Source organism: Callorhinus ursinus, unplaced genomic scaffold (assembly GCF_003265705.2).
Source record: "Callorhinus ursinus isolate GAN/ISIS: 27379988/994484 unplaced genomic scaffold, GSC_fseal_2.0 scaffold4, whole genome shotgun sequence".
NCBI classification, from domain to species: Eukaryota; Metazoa; Chordata; class Mammalia; order Carnivora; family Otariidae; genus Callorhinus; species Callorhinus ursinus.
This window is the reverse complement of record NW_027397066.1, coordinates 31,224,523-31,240,932: the sequence shown is the minus strand read 5'-3', so window position 1 is coordinate 31,240,932 and position 16,410 is coordinate 31,224,523. Positions and strand designations below refer to the sequence as shown.

Here is a 16,410-nt window from a genome sequence, read left to right as displayed (position 1 = left end):
AAAGGCAAAACACTTTGATTGGTTAGCAGAGATACTGACAGAAATCATGGAATAAATCACTGAACGTTCAACCCGAGAACTTAAGCCCTCAAAGTCCAATCCTCCTCAGTGAATGCCCTGGCTCTCAACTCAAACAGGGCTGCGCGTGAGAACTGCCCTGCCCCAGCCCAGAAGCAGCAGCCTGTTTGGAGGTGGGGCCCTAGCATCCGCAGCGTTCAGAGGCGCTAGGCAGTCCCGCCGGGCAGCATCTCTGAGGTACCCATCACCTGTCCCCCTCGTGTCTCCCTCCTCGCCCTGTTCCCACACAATTATACCCAAACCCTATTTGATTACTAAGGCCCCCGGCAAGCTGTGTGCGTCAGCAGCACTGAAGCAGCCCGACTGCACAGATCCACACCATGCTTGGGGCAGAGACAAACAAACTAGCCAAGACAAAACAGAAAAAAATCACCACACAGATACTTGACAAGCTGTTCATACCATTTAAGGGCAAATTTGGTTTGCAAATAAATTCACTGCATCTCTGAAGTCTCAGCTCATTAAATACATAGGTGTGAATGTCCTATAAGAAATGCTACTCTATAATTTTGATCAAAGTTTATATCAAAATAATCTCTCGAAGATTAAGAAATGCTCACAAATATAATGAACTAGCAGTTAATCACAGCAATCCCCCATATTAGTTATGCATGTTACATAATCTTTGCAAAGGGACACTGGGGTCCCTGTTCTACAAGGCAGAGGGAACCATAAACATGTAAATGTACTAGGAAAAAACATTAAAGCACTGGTTCCTTCTCCAGGACACACACCACCATCAGTTTTTATAAATGATGCCCTTTTGAAATTTTGCCACTGAGAGATCATTATTAATAAAAGAATACTTGGTCATATAGTGTGTATTTGTTAATAAAACAGCAAAATCAGCTAGAGCACTGGGCACCAATACAGTTTTGCTTCTACCTAAAATCATGCAGGGCCAAATACATTAAACTTATTAAAACTGATTTTCAAGCTAACAAGTGCCCATTTGTTGTCTTTTCATGTACAAATCAATAATCTTAGATGAAACACAGGAGATCTGGACCTTCTATCAGGCAACAGACACGAGTCTTTTCACCTGTTCTCATTTATGCCTCAAAACAAAAGTCCCGGTGCGCCTGGGTGGCTCTGTTGTTAAGCATCTGCCTTCAGCTCAGGTCATGGTTGCAGGGTCCTGGGATCGAGCCTCACATCCGGCTCCCTGCTCCGTGGGAGCCTGCTTCTCCCTCTCCCACTCCCCCTGCTTGTGTTCCCTCTCTCCCTGTGTCTCTCTCTGTCAAATAAATAAATAAAATCTAAAAACAAAACAAAACAAAACAAAACAAAAAACAAAAAAACCCAAAAGTCCTTGCGAATCTCAGAGCAGTTAAAAGCAATTACACCCCTAGTGCAGGAGCCAGTGCCCCAGCCCAGGGCATCCCGGGCAGAGGTGTGTCCCGGCTCACCAACAGATGTGTGCAAGGACAGTCACAGCATTTCTAACAGCCAAAAACCAGAGGCAAAACACTGCCCAGCAACAGAACAGACAAATATGTGTGATATCCATATAATCGAAAACATGTAGAAGGAGAATAAGCAAGCTATTCTATGTACAACCACATGGCGAAGTACTCATCATGTTGAGTAGAAACAACACGTAGAACAGAATCATATGGTAGAACTCCACTTTTGCAAAACTTCAAAAACAGGCAAAACTAAGCTATGACAACAGAATAGCTATTATCTCTGGAGGAGGAGTGACTGGGAGTGGGCCTGTGGGACGTCTGGACTGTTCTGTTTCTTCATCTGGGCACTGGCTGTATGAGATTATTTAAACTCTGAAGTCACTGAGTATATGATTTATGTATAATTGTTTGTATAACATCAATGAAAATTTTATGAAATAATATTTTCACAAGCATGATAGAATCTGAGTGAGAAAAAGGTAAAAACTAGCCCAAAGTTACCCCGTTAATGAGCTAAAGAGTCAGGACAGCATCTGCCTGATGCCAAGACACATCCTCTTTCCACTACGCCAAGACTTCATTCTCAATTCAAAAAGACTCCCCACTTCCTGTGGGGGTCCACGTGTTTTTTGGCCTTGGTTCGGCAGTTTCTTGTTCTGGTCTTACATGGACTCCAGTGCCCTCCCCCCTCATAAGGAGTAGTACCTCACCCACCCTCATTCCAGTGGTTCGATGGCACAGACAGACCCAGGCCCAGCCCCAGCTCATGAGTGGACTGGGAACCAGCATATTCTGTTACCCCACCCACCACAGAATTAGTTCAGGGTTGGTCACATAACCCAAACCAGACCAGACTGGCAAGCCCATGCGTTTTAAGGAATTGGTAGAAAAAAGAAACTTGCTGTGGCTTTAGACCAGTGGTTCTCCAACCTGGGGCAATTCCGCCCACCACCATCCCCCTCGGGGACATCTGGCAATGTCTGGAGATATTTTGGGTTGTCACAACTGGAGGGAAAGAGTTGCAATTGGCACCTAGTCAGCAGAGGCCAGGGATGCTGCTGCACATCCTACCATGGATAGGAGAGCTGCCCACAACAAAGGATTATCTTGCCCAAAATGTAGTATTGCCTAGATTGAGAAATCCTGCTCTTGAACTTATCTTTCTGAGGACATAAGCCTGGAATTTCTGGTGCTATCACAAATAAAGTCATGCTAGATAGTTCCAGAGGAGGTGAAACAAGACAGGGGGGAAGAAAATGGGAGAGAGAGGGTGAGAATGATGGTTCTGATGTTTGAGGACCTGGATCCAGCCATCCCTGAAGCCAATCAACTGGGATTCTTGTGCCAATAAATTTTTTATTATGCCATTTTACCCTGGGTGTCTGTCATTTGCAACTAAGAGTCCTGTTCACACTCCCACTATATAAAACACTTTATGCCAAATTCTATGCTGAATACAAGGATGAATCACACACAGATCCTGTTCTTCAGGTAACCTACAATCTAGACAGGGGATAAAGAAGTAGACAAATGACTCAACAAAGTAGAATGCCAACACTACAGGAGCAGAAGTGCTAAGGGTAAGAAAACAGAAACACAAAATTTCAGTATGGAGTGCATTTCAAATAAATTATCAAGAGCAAATAGGAAGATTTAAATATTTACCAAACTCTACCGTTACAATAAAACCAGCCACCAAAGACCCTCGGGGAGCCCAAGTGACTCAATTTTTTCCCTATAAAAAAGGGGAACATATAAAATTTTAGATCACATCAAAAAACGTTTGGAAAAAGCCAAAATAGATTTCACGTTTCAGTGACTTGTTTACACATTATTCCCATGCCTCTCTGCTCCCTGCCACACTGAATGAGAAAGGGCTGTAAAAAAGAACTAAGAAAGAACTAAGAAACGGGGGGGAGGGGGGGGGAAGTGGGTAATTTACAAAGTATCCACACCCTGCCTTACACACAGGTCTAAATGAGCCACTCAAAGATGATTCTGCACCTCTCAAAAGGTAACTTTCTTCCCCTTGCGCCAGGGTCCACCGTACAGCTGGAGTGGAGCCGGTCCTCAGTGACTGGAGCCCCTGGGGTAGCACGTGGCCCTGCCCCTCCCTCGGGGCTCCACAGCCCTCCTTTGCTGACCTGTGAGCAGAATCCACCTCAATGGAAAACACAGCAGAGAAGTTTTCTAGTTTCCACCAGATCTTCAAGGGTGGGACTAAGGTACAAGGCTTTCCTCCCCTCCCCCAAAGAAACCAAACGGATCAAGGAGAGCTTCCCTCGACCGAGGGCAAGGTTCAGAGCACAGTAATGAGTCATCCCCAAGGAGGCTGTACTTGGACTCAGAACCTCAGCCACTCAGCACCAGGCTGGGAACAGCATCACACGCACAGCACATAAACACACCCATCCCTAAGCCACACAGTCTAGTCTTTTCAATCGAATCAGAAACTTCTCAGCATAATGTGCAACACTTGAGGCTCACAGAGAACTAGTCCCAGACAGCACCTTACAATTGCACTTAGTGTACTTAAAACACACTGAATGGAATCAGTTTATTAGAATTGAGGCCGAATACTGGAAAATGTAGGCTTTGCTCTGGAATTCTTCCCCTCCCTGTCCCCTTGTTTTAACAGGAAAATAAAACTCTATTTTCCCCTCTGTGATGCCTTCCTCTCACATATGTGCACTCTGCCCGCCCGCCCACCTCCCTCAGGGCCTTGGCTCCCAGTCAGCACCAGGCACGGTGCCTCTGGGCCAAGCGGGCGTACTTCTCCAGGCTGAGTTGAGAGGTCAAGATGGCGCAGGCAGGTTCCTACAGAGAGGGGCCAGAGAGGAGGAACACCTTGCCCCTGCCTCTTCCTCCCCTCCAGGGGCTGAGGTCAGGGCCCTCGGCCGAGCCCCATCAACGCCCTGGTCAGGCTGTGGTATCTCACCTAGCTGTGAAAGGGCCAACCTCGGGGCGCCTGGGTGGCTCAGTCGTTAAGCGTCCGCCTTCAGCTCGGGTCATGATCCCGGCGTCCTGGGATCGAGTCCCACATCGGGCTCCCTGCTCGGCGGGAAGCCTGCTTCTCCCTCTCCCACTCCCCCTGCTTGTGTTCCCTCTCTCACTGCGTCTCTGTCAAAGATGAATAAAAATCTTTAAAAAAAAAGGGGGGGGCCAACCTCAAGGACCATGTAAAACCACTTCCCGGTAAAACAGCCTCTGTAAACATGGCAGCAGAATGCATTCTTTAGTCATCTTTATTTCTATAAGTTTAATACACATCCATGTAAAAGAAAAATACAGAAACATATCAGGTTGCCCATATATTCCCAAGCCCAGAAATAAGTTAATAGTCTGTTTTTTCTGACATATGGTTCTTTGCCTATGCTAAATGCTAATTTCCTTTATCAAAAAAAAAAAAAAAAAATGTGTGGGGGATCAGTGTTCTGCAACTAACTTTTATCATCATGGACATACTGCAGGGACCTATCACTCCCTAGAGAACCATTTCACTCCTTTCTGATAACCACAGCATCAATTCCATTCACTGAAACACTGTATATACAGGAATACCCAAAAAATTTTAAAAAATAAAAAATAAACCTACGCAGGATCCAGTTGCCATAAGCCTGATGGCAGCTTCCAGGAACTCTGCCCAACACGCCATTTTGGCAAATGTGTGATGAGCATCCCATCCTTCGCATAAACTGCCTGGAGCCCAGGGAACCCGGGTGGCTCAGTCGGTTAAGCATCTGACTCTTGGTTCCAGTTCAGGTCATGATCTCAGGGTCCTGGGATGGAGCCCCACACTCAGCGTGGAGACGGCCTGAGATTCTCTCCTCCTCCTGCCTCTCTCACGCATGCTCTCTCTCTCTCAAATAAAATCTTTTAAAAACAAAACTGCCTGTAACGCTAGTTGTTGCTTCCGAGTAGTATGGTGTTTGTGTGCACGTTGATGGGAGGGAGGTGAATGTGGGGGAGGTGGAAGCTGTGAGAATGAACCCAGTGTTGCCTGCCGGACGGCAGAGAAGCATTCCACTGCAGGGAACGGGCCCTCTAGGAGCAGACACCGAAACAGAATAGCCTCTAAGAAGACGGAGATGAACTCTCACTGCAGCAGGTCACAGCTCTGAGGAGAAAGGCAGCCCCAACTCCTACGCAGCTGCAGCCTTGAATCTACTCCACAGACAGATCCTCAGGGAAGTTCTATAACCGGAGATTCGGACACAGGCTCCAGCTTCTGCAATTTCAGGTGCAATTCTGGACAGGTCACCCACTTCCTAGAACCTCAGGCTCCTCTTCTATCAAAATGGAATATTACCAGCTACCTTGGAGGCTTGGAGGATAAACTAAACAACAAACGTGGAAGTTGTTAGTATAAAGCCTTGCACTTATTCACTCCCAATAACTGCTAGCTGTTCCCTTCATGTTTACAAAGTAAGAAAAGATCAACTCCCTATGAAAGTGACAGAACCTGAGGAGCCCAAGCCACATGAAGCAGCCCTGAGGTCTGAGGCCCCAGCTGGACAGCAAGAGAAGCCCAGGACCACTGAATCACCAGACACCTGAGCAAAGATGCCATGTTGGGAAGGAATCATCCAGACCTCACTGCCCCACAGGAAGCCAGGCAGACAAACTGCCCAGCAGAGCCCTTCCCAAATTCCTTACCCACAAAACCACATACGTAATAAATGGTTGTATTAAGCCATTAAAAAAAATTTTTTTATCACTTAAGTAACAGGACCTAAAGGCAACAGGCTTGCTATTATTCCAACTGCCTTTCAGTACAGAACCAAAAATTTATTCTATACCAACCAGCAACTGATAATGCCCATCACATCAAGACTCTGACCATCTTTCCACACATCCAGTAGGCAACAGAACTCTCCCCTACCTCACCCCACCCCCAACCTTCCAGCAATCCCAAACATGTAAAAGCAGGAATGCTGATTACCATGGAGCTGGAAAAGCAGAACATTCCCTTCCCCTCCTTCAGCCAGCCCTGAGGTACATCACAATAACCCACAGAAACAGAGTGGGAAACCACTACCTAAAAAATACACAGGTCTGTGGGTGGCAAGCAGTTTCTCTAGCCTGCAGAACAGCTCTACAAACCTCAGAGCGTAAGACACCTGCACGCCTGAATGTCTGCTCCAAGAGAGAATTACCGTCTATTTTGTTCACTGATATAGCTCAAAGTGCCTATGACAGTGCCTGGCACACAGTCAAGTTCTCGATAAATTTGCTCAATGTATGATGGCAATTCAAAATAAAAATTTAGTGGGGCACCTGGGTGGCTCAGTCAGTTGAGCATCTGACTCTTGGTTTCAGCTGAGGTCATGATCTCGGGGTCTTGAGATCAAGCCCCTCGTCAGGCTCCACACTCAGCAAGGAGTCTGCTTGAGATTCTCTCTCCCTCTCTGTCCCCCTGTGCCCCCACCCCGTGTGTGCGCTCACTCTCTCAAATAAATAAAATCTTTAAAAAGAAAAGAAAAATTTAGTGACTTCAAGGTTTTTAAGTGATGACAAATATCTCAAGATCTTAGAAGAGAACCATGATAAATCTGTAAGATCTCCAACACAATGTATGAGTGTATGCAAACAACAAGTATTTGCAGAAGAACAAATGCTGTAAAAATAGTAAACCAGAAACAGTGGGACTAAGTCCTTTTGGATTATTTCTAGACAGCTGAAGGCTGACCCCTTTAAATACCTAAGCTATTTTTATTTTCACCATCTTTAGATGGCAATCATTTAGTGTATTTTAGTTAAGGACTACAGAGAATGAAGTTTAACCCTTCCTTTGTTGCAGTACGCATGTGTTACAACGACCAGTAGAGCTACTGAGATTGTGCTGAACTGGGTACTGCTGTGGGCTAGGGCAACAGGCAAGACTTATGGGATTGGCGGGCCTCTCGGGGGAGAGCCACTATCTCAGCTTTTCGTTACATATCCCACATTCCTACCAATCCTCCCTAAGCAAATGCTGCCATGCTCTTCTTCCAAATGCATCCCAGGGACCGAAGCAGACATTCCTAAACTTGTGTCCCAGACAAGCATAGTGAAGCCTATGGTCTCTTCTCAGAATAAAGTTTTCAAATGTACAAAATAGAACACAAGGGAATACAAAATAATTATACTAAAAGGGAATTACCCAAATAATTATGATACAGTATTGCTTATTACTATATTTGACAAGATCTAGAGGTAAGTCAAACGAATGTTGTAATTCAAAGTAACGATGAGCATCCACACTATTTTTTAGAAATGTGTAACTACTGTAGGGGCGTCTAGGTAGCTCAGTCAGTTAAGTATCTGATTCTTGGTTTTGGCTCAGGTCATGATCTCAGGGTCATGAGATCGAGCCCCACATTCTGCACTCAGTGGGGAGTCTGCTTGAGGATTCTCTCCCTCTGCCCCTCCATCCACTTGCACGTGCACACCACATGCACTCTCTTTCTCAAATAAACAAAGAAATTTTTTTAAAGATTTTATTTGAGAGTGAGAAATCGAGAGAGCGTGCGTAAGTGTGAGTGAGCACAAGACGGGATAGAGGCAGAGGCAGAGGGAGGAGCAGACCCCTGGCTGAGCAGGGAGCCCCAACTTGGGGCTTGATCCCAGGACCCTGGGAAGGCAGACACTTAACTGAGCCATCCAGGTGTCCCTAAACAAAGAAATTTTTTTAAAAAATGTATAACTACTGTAATGCAATATGAAAATTATTGATTTTATTGATGTTACTGTCATGGAAGCTGCTAACGTTACTGCATTTGATGACCGCATTCATAATTGAAGGAATTGTTAAATTTTAGTTAGAATTTAGTAAAAATAAAGATGGAATTTTCTTCCCTAGTTCATGGACCACCCCATCCCCCACCCCAGATCCCATGTTAAGGACCCATGGACTAAAGGAAGCCCAGGGAGCAAGGGAAACCAGGTACATACAACTAACTCAAAGATAATATAACCATCACCACCAGGCATCTCTCTCGGGGCCACAGTGTGTATATATTGTATATATGAATAATGCAACAAAGCCATCACACCATGCCAATGCAAACATAAATCCAACTGAAAATGGGAAAGCTGCACCAGAAGCTATAGCCATCAAAATCTACAAAGAGAAATTAAAATGGAATGATGCCATCAGTATGGAGAGTAAATTTCAACTGAGTGAAACTCAAGTGCCCATTGGTTAGAGTTATGGAATTAATTTCTACATAATGCAAATTCTTCATCAACATAAAAACATTACAACTCTTTTCAAATGTTACTAAGACTCAATTTAAGTCTGATGTGATTTACTGCCCAGTTAGTGCCTGAACATGACAATTTAGTCTAATAAACAAACAGATGGAAAATTATTTTCTACTATAAACTTTATATTATCCCTGCCAATGAGAGAAGAGGAAAAATGTGACAAAATAAATACCTTTGAATTCTCATTTCTGGAAACTTATTTGGGTTGCAGCTCACATTTGACAACTGTAAGCAGGCAGAGAAGCCTTCATTCTAGAATGTCCCTCCACCAACTCTCCACTACCATCTGCCCATTCTTCCAGTTCCAGTTCAAACACCTCCTCTGTTCCGTTCCCATGGAACCTGGCCCTCTGCTGTCACATAGGTAAACACACTGAGTCTGTTTTCCACATCACACTTTGGGTAGAGGTGGAACAGTGTCTAATTCATTGAGTGGACCATGCAAACCTTGTCAGAGCATTTACTTAACACACAACTTGAATGTGAGAGGAAAATAAATGGCAATTTTCTATTTTTCCACCTTAATGTTCAAAGTGGATATTGTAATACTAATTAACCTCAACTGAAACGTATTTACTTGAAAATACACCAAAGTGCTGTAGGTAAACTCTAAATTGAAATGAAAGAAACAATAAAAGGGCTTTATTTTCTAACCCTACCTAAAATCAGGTAGAGAAAATCAGGTAGAGACCCCAGCATTTCATATAATCATATGTTCACTGTCAGGAGGAAAAGCCAAACTTCGGACACCTTCACTTGCATCGAGTTCATACAGCATCTCAGGAACTAACACCACTTACGGGCACGAACTGTGCCAGACACTGTGCTTCACACAGATAAGCTCACTGAATCCTCCCCTCAAGCCTCTGAGAAAAACATGTCCATTTTACAGAAATGCATTCTCTTCTGGATCGGGATCTGCGCTGGGCACCGGGGCTCTACATGAATGCGGCACCACCAGGAGTGGGGACTGAGAAGGGACACTAGTTAGGAAACAAGGCGAGGGAGGCCCTGGGGGCCACAGCAAGCTCACTCACCAGGTGAACAGAGGACCCACTGTTGGAGAGCAGGCAGGTGGGAGGAGAGGCCCGGCACCCAGCCTGCCCAGGCCGCCGCCAAGCCCCCAGGTGGGGCAGGGGGGCCTGGGCCCACGTGCCTTCCGGAGGACTACAGGACTACAGCAGGAGGGGCTGGGGGGCCACAGCAGGAGGGGAGGACGACGAGCCGCAGAATGCTGAGGGAGTCACTCAGGGCACCTCCAGACCACGTGATGAGTGATGAAGGGCCCAGCAGGCAGAGCACCGGCCTCCTCCCTGGCCTCCTGCACTTGGGGCAGCGGCGGCACATGCACGTGCAGGGAAGGGGGTAAGGCAACCACAACCAGACGGTAACACAGCGGCAAGAGCACAAAACCACCTGGATGGGACAGCCAACAGGTTAGCAGATTCACCCACCCACCCACGGGGGCAAGAAACCTCCAGAAACCTGAGCACAGATTACAGTCTAGTATTTATTCCCAAATTCTCGATCTTTTCCAGGCCGCTTCCTTGTCCCACCAGCACTGGAAACAGTGAGGACCGAGAAGCCCCGGTGTGCTGGGGCTTGACCGGGGTCCCTACCTGCCCACCGCCCAGTCCCCTGGGCGTTCTGGCCTCCAGTTCTGACAGACTGAAAAAAATGTAGAGTGTGTTCAAGAGCAGCTCTTTCTCCTACTTATTTTCAGCCAAAGACATACAAAGATCCAGAGGGGCTGCCCGTGGTAGTCTCTGGGTAGCAGGAATGTGGTGGTTTGTTATCTTTGCTTATCAGCAGGTTATTTTTCTATAACTTTCATGTATTGCTTTTGTAATCTTAAAGATTATTTTTCATTTTTTAAAAAGTACATTTTTCTTAAACTTTAAGAAATTTTAGAGATTACGGGCTACTGTTATTAGGGCTTTCAGGGACAAAATTATTTGGAGTGGAGGGAAAAAAATATCATCATTGTAAATATATGATAAATTATTTCAATAGTACAAGTGAAATGGCATACATTTCTAAGTGGCCCCAAATGTGTCACTACGTAACCTGCAAAAGCCTTTAAGTCATGAAATACAATCTGAAAGATAAACATCAACATCTATAGAAACTAAAAACTTCAGATGACAGTCTAAAAGCAATATTCAAAAGACTGTCCTTTTATATGCCTAGGTAATTACTTAAGGCAAAAATTTTAGCTTAAATCCAAATTGTTATAATAGTAAGAACTGGTCTATTTTATGAAGCATACAGTTCAAACTTGAGTTTAGATAACCATTAACCTTTTAACGAAACAAATATTCTTGCTACTTCCTAGGAACTGCAGTAAAGTGAATGTAATTCAAATTATGACACTTGTGGGCACGGTATGGAATCCCCTTAACAGCAGTATTAATTTTAAACACAAAATCATTTATAGCATAGGTTACCACTCACATTTACGGTGCCATTTTCAAGGCACCATTCAAATTATTCAGGGCCAAAACTCTGTCCTCCCCGTCGCATACTCAAACCCGTGTGTGGTAGACTCCAGTAAGCCAGGTGTGGGCTGATCTCAGGCCCCGCCTCTGTGCAGTATACCACCTGCTCCAGCACACACAGCATCCCGGTCGCAACCCTGTCACCGCCCTGTCACCGGCATCGCTGAGGTCCATGGCAATTGCCAAGCAAATGTCTGAAATTTAAACTTACTAAAGCATGATGGCCAGACTCCATCACAATCTGGGGTGTCATAAATAAACCAATTATTTACCATTTTTGAACACACCACACTAGCCTTTAGAACACGGACTGCATTCTTGAATAAAACCTATCACCTATGTTCAGGAATCAGATCAGTAGTAGAAATAGGTCTTTTCTCTCATATCGTTTTACCTTGAAATAAACTCTCCTCACCAAGCGGTCATTCCTTTTCTTTCAGCTTGATCAACAGGCAAATCAGAACTTTGGCCAGTAAAGGATATTAGTTAGAACCAATCTAATCTATTTTCCACTTAACATATTTTAACTTCGTGTAATACCAACTGTAACAATAACAATACTATTTGCTGCTCCTTGACTCTCTCAGAAGTTATAAATGTGAGATAACTTCAATACATGTTTATAAAACTCAGATTCTATCCTACTCTGCAAAAGCAAAGTGGCTAATACTTTTCCTGCTTTCAGAGATGAAGGAAATCAATAAAAACACACAAGACAAAAATGAAAGTATAAAATTGCACACAGAATAAATGAAGTAGCCCAAGCCTGCATTCATGACCAGTGCCTAGCCCTCAGCTAACATCTCTTCCTCCCTGGCCCACCCTACCTTCCTAGCGTGTGAGAAAGAAAACCTTGATTTTTGTCCTAGCACCCAACCAAACCCCCATGGCCAGTTTCCCTAAGGTGGTTTACTCGTGTCACACTGAAGGGAATGAGCTGCCGTACTCTCAAAATCACTTCCAGTTCCAAAATTCTACTATTCTATAAAAATAAATTAGAATATAGAATGAAAACCTGAAAAATAAAAAAAATCCCAACATCAGGAACATATGTTAAGTCTGTAAATTGCAAAACAAACAAAACAAACAAAAAACCAAACACTTCAGCCGGGGAAGTAAGTACCCATGGAGCAGACCCAGCTTGCCAAAAGTTCATGTGAGAAAGATTTACGGATTTTAGTTGACCATATAAGCTCAGGATAAGCCAGCAGAATGGCCTGGAAACCAAAAGAATGAAAAGGAACAAAAAGCCCACGGCCTTAGGAGAAATGTCATCCTTACATTAAGGGGGGAAGGGGACACAGCCTCACCAACCTTCCACTGACTGGACCACACAGAAGTGTCGCTTTCGGGTTTAGTAGACTTTAGAAGCAGCCAGCAGTAAGCGTCACAGGTGCTGGCAATTCCATGGAGACCAGGGCCTGCAGTGTGGGAAGGGGACAAGAGGAAGCCTTTGCAAATCTGTCTTGGGGAAGAGGCATTAGCGCCCTCTCTCATAAATGGGAAAGCAAAGGGGTGAGACACAAAGGGAGAGAGATTTCTGCTTCAAATATAAAAATCTTTCAATTAAAGCTATGTGCTATGGTATGGATTTCCTGAGGAATGCTGAGCATCCCTCGCGGAGATTCGAGCACGGGACAGACGGAGCAAGTCCACACTGCTCAGAGTCAGACTGTCAACGCCCAGGCTTCGGGCTTCACTTAAAGACGGGCACCTGCTTCCACCCACCTTCGTGGGCTGGCGGAGCAGTCAGTCAGTGGTTCCCACCAAGCAGAGGCTGAAAGCACAGTTCCTTCTCTGGCTCAGGCTCCCCCACGTGTCGGGAGTGGGGGGCTAACTTCATCTTCACGATACAAGATATTTTACAATCAGGAACATTCCTAGAGAGCCAACACCGAAACCAAGGCTGACAAGAGATAAAGACTGCTGCTCCAGCCAAGAGCTGCAGTGAGCAACGTATTCAAAGCTTGGTTGTTTTTCCCATGCCAAGGGAATGGCTAATGTGTGTCGAGAAGTTTCAGTGACTTGCTGTAACTGAACTCTGATCTACTCCTGATTAATTCTACAATCAAGGAACAAGAACTCCACCTACCAAGTGGGAATTGTAGTCTCTGAATCCTGACATTTTCTTTTCTTTTTTAAAGATTTTATTTATTTATTTGACACAGGGAGAGAGATAGCGAGAGAGAGAGCACAAGCAGGGGGAGAGGCAGAGGCAGAGGGAGCAGCAGACTCCCTGCCAAGCCGGGAGCCCAACTCAGGGCTCGATCCCAAGACCCCTGGGATCATGACCTAAGCTGAAGGCAGATGCTTCACCGACTGAGCCACCCAGGCACTCTCAAGCCATTCATTTTATCAGGAAACAGAACCTGAGAGGGCTGGACCAACTGGCATCTGGTCAGTCAGGCTGCACAGAACCAGATCTCCCCATTCAAGACTCTTTTTCTAGACCATACCAGGTCCCCACGATTTGCTTTTACCTAGAAGGAAATAAAGTCTTCGGTTTAAAATTTCCTTATTAGATTAAAGCTCCTAAGTCCATTAAATTAAAACACACACCAAAAAAAGACTCCCAAAAACAAAAACACCAGGGCACCAGCCAGTGCCCAGATTTCTAGTATCTCCGACTCACAAGCCTTAGTGGATCTGCACTTCCAAGTTTAAGAGCAGGCACTGTGTGAACGTGAGGACTCCAGTGCCCATCAAGGGGTCTGCATGAGGGGCCGGAGGGCAGAATTACCCTCTCTCTCCCACACACAAGAGCCAGGTGGGCTCCACTGCCTCTCTATTCAATTAGGATCGGAGCAAAAAACTGCTGGACCGAAAAAGCCCCCCAAAATCTGCAGAGAGGTACTCCAGGACACTGTAGACCTTCTGAATACCCACACCCAACCCACATTACTGGCTCCCAAACTGAAAGCAATGTTTTTGAGAAAGACGATATTGAAGTTACAAGTGTATCATCAGCCCTGACCATCCCTGCTGACGAATACAACCATGAGACGGTCAGGTGGGAGTCACTGCACGCAGAAAGTGATAACCTCTGTGTACCAAAGGCTGCTCGGAGGTTGTACCTCTCCCTCAGGCCGCGTTACCCCAGGCCTACAGTGTTAGCAGCCTCCAACACCAGCCCTCACCAGACGGGCACCAACTGTGCCTTTCTCCTCTTGGCATGTGTGTCCCAAGTGCCTGAGACAGAGAAGATGCACAATTAATATATCGTGACCAACGCAGCACTTGAAGAAGCTGAATTTCTTGGCCAAGATGTCTGGAGTACCAGAAAACTACCCTAGACGGTGTGGCAACTGCAAAATAGTAAGACAGAAGTGTGTGCTCTGGTGGTCTAGCACATTGAACTCTCTCCCCCCGGGGCGGGGGGGTAGGGGGGACACCCAGAGATCCCAATCGCAGCTAGTTTAGACACTACAGAATTGACAAAATCAAACTTTGGTCTGATATTACTCATTACTCATAAGCAGGCTTCTGGTTTGTGTTTCTGAAATCAAACTTTACAATTAAATCTTTAATATTTTAACTTAAGAAACTTACACATATAGGAAAAAAACCTGACACAATAGTGACCACCACAATAGATCTATGTAGGGGCGCCTGGGTGGTTCAGATGGTTAAGCATATGCCTTCGGCTCAGGTCATGGCCCCGGAGTCCTGGTATCGAGCCCTGCATCGGGCTCCCTGCTCAGCGGGAAGCCTGCTTCTCCCTCTCCCACTACCCCTGCTTGTGTTCCTGCTTTTGTTATCTCTCTCTCTGTCAAATAAATAAATAAAATCTTTAAAAAAAAATAGACCTATGTAAATCCCTCTAAGCAAACATTGTCTCACAGACCTTAGAGTTTATTTTCACCTAATGACTGATTTCCTCTAGGCCCACCCTGTAGAAAGAACTTCCGCAAAATACCATTTGGCCAATTCTCTGCCTTCGGCAGGCCTACAATTATGAACTCGGCTAAACAAATAAACTTCCTTCCTATTTTTAAAGTTTTCCAAAATTGGAGAATCTACATCTTTGGTTGGCACACTATTTCCTGCACTTACTGCCCTGGCAGTGAAGAAATTCTTCACAGTATTTTGAGAAATGAAAAGGACTTCAGAAATGGCCAGGCAGCTACTCCCCACCTCTATCTTAGGGAAGGGGAAAACAAGGTGAAGTTGTGACCTCAGGCAAGGTCACACGGGGGAGGGGGGGCCGGTGGCAGAGGCCGGGGTAATTCTCTCTGCCCCATTTTCCCCTTATCTGATCTAAATTACCTGTGGCCTGACGAAAGCATTTTGCTCTTGTTCCATACTAGTGAACCAGGGCTTATGTTTAATTCATGCAGAATGTGATAAAAAACAAAGATTCTAAATATCATAGCAACTACAAGGTGACATAAAGAACTCTGGGCTAAGAAGAATCAGAATACCTTAATCTTCACTCTGACTTTGGGAAAGCCACCTCACCTCTGGAGGGCTCTATTTCTCATCTTGGAAAATAGGGAAGAGAACGAAGCAACCGCAAAGGTCGCCTCCACCCCTAACTTAAATGAGGAGGATGGCGATGCTTCACCCCTATTAAGCGTTTCATCGGAGCTGGGCACTATTCTAAGTACATTATGCGGGTAAGTCCTCCACAGCTTGGAGGACAGCCACCATCCCCATTTTGTGGATGAGCACATTCGTCCTTGGCAGAGAAGGGACTTACTTGTCTGTGGTCACAGCTCCAGTGGGGACACGTGGAGAGAGGAGGTGTCCCAGCGGCTCCAGGGGCCCTCTCTTCCTTATCAGAGGTGGACAATCTGAGATGACTGGCCCAACTTGCAGTAATAGAGAGTCCAAATTGAGAATTACAGCGATCATTCAACACTACGTTCTCATTTTACAGATCAAGGACGGAGGCCCAGGGAAGTAGAACTTAAGTCAGGAAATTTAATGGCTACACCCACCCTGCTTCCTAGACAAGCTTATCCTAAAAAGTGCTTTAATGGCTCACATCACTTACATCATCTCATGTGACACCCACACAAGACTATCTGATGGCAGCAGGGCAATAATCCTCACCCCCATGGCAACCAGCCATGGTTAAACAGCAAACTGGAGGGACCTCCAACCCAAGCCTTTAACTTCCAGTCTTGTGTACTGTCCCAGGCTTGAAAAAATGTCCACTGTGGCAGGAGTCTCTG

At 45.4% G+C, this 16,410-nt stretch overlaps 1 protein-coding gene across 9 annotated transcripts in view; it reads right to left on the bottom strand.

Moving 5' to 3' along the window:
• Window positions 1-16,410, bottom strand: part of TBC1D1 (TBC1 domain family member 1) — a 226,012-nt gene that overhangs the window by 124,186 nt on the left and 85,416 nt on the right. Inside the window, exon 1 of one of the 9 annotated variants that reach the window (XM_073891529.1) lies at window positions 12,548-12,745. The exons of 7 other annotated variants lie outside the window; for them this stretch is intronic. In XM_073891529.1, the coding sequence (XP_073747630.1) occupies window positions 12,548-12,730 (183 nt within the window). In that variant the 5' untranslated portion in view covers window positions 12,731-12,745. Of the gene's footprint in view, window positions 1-5,082; window positions 5,158-12,547; window positions 12,746-16,410 lie in introns of those variants that run through there. One more of the 9 variants, XM_073891530.1, reaches the window with a different exon arrangement.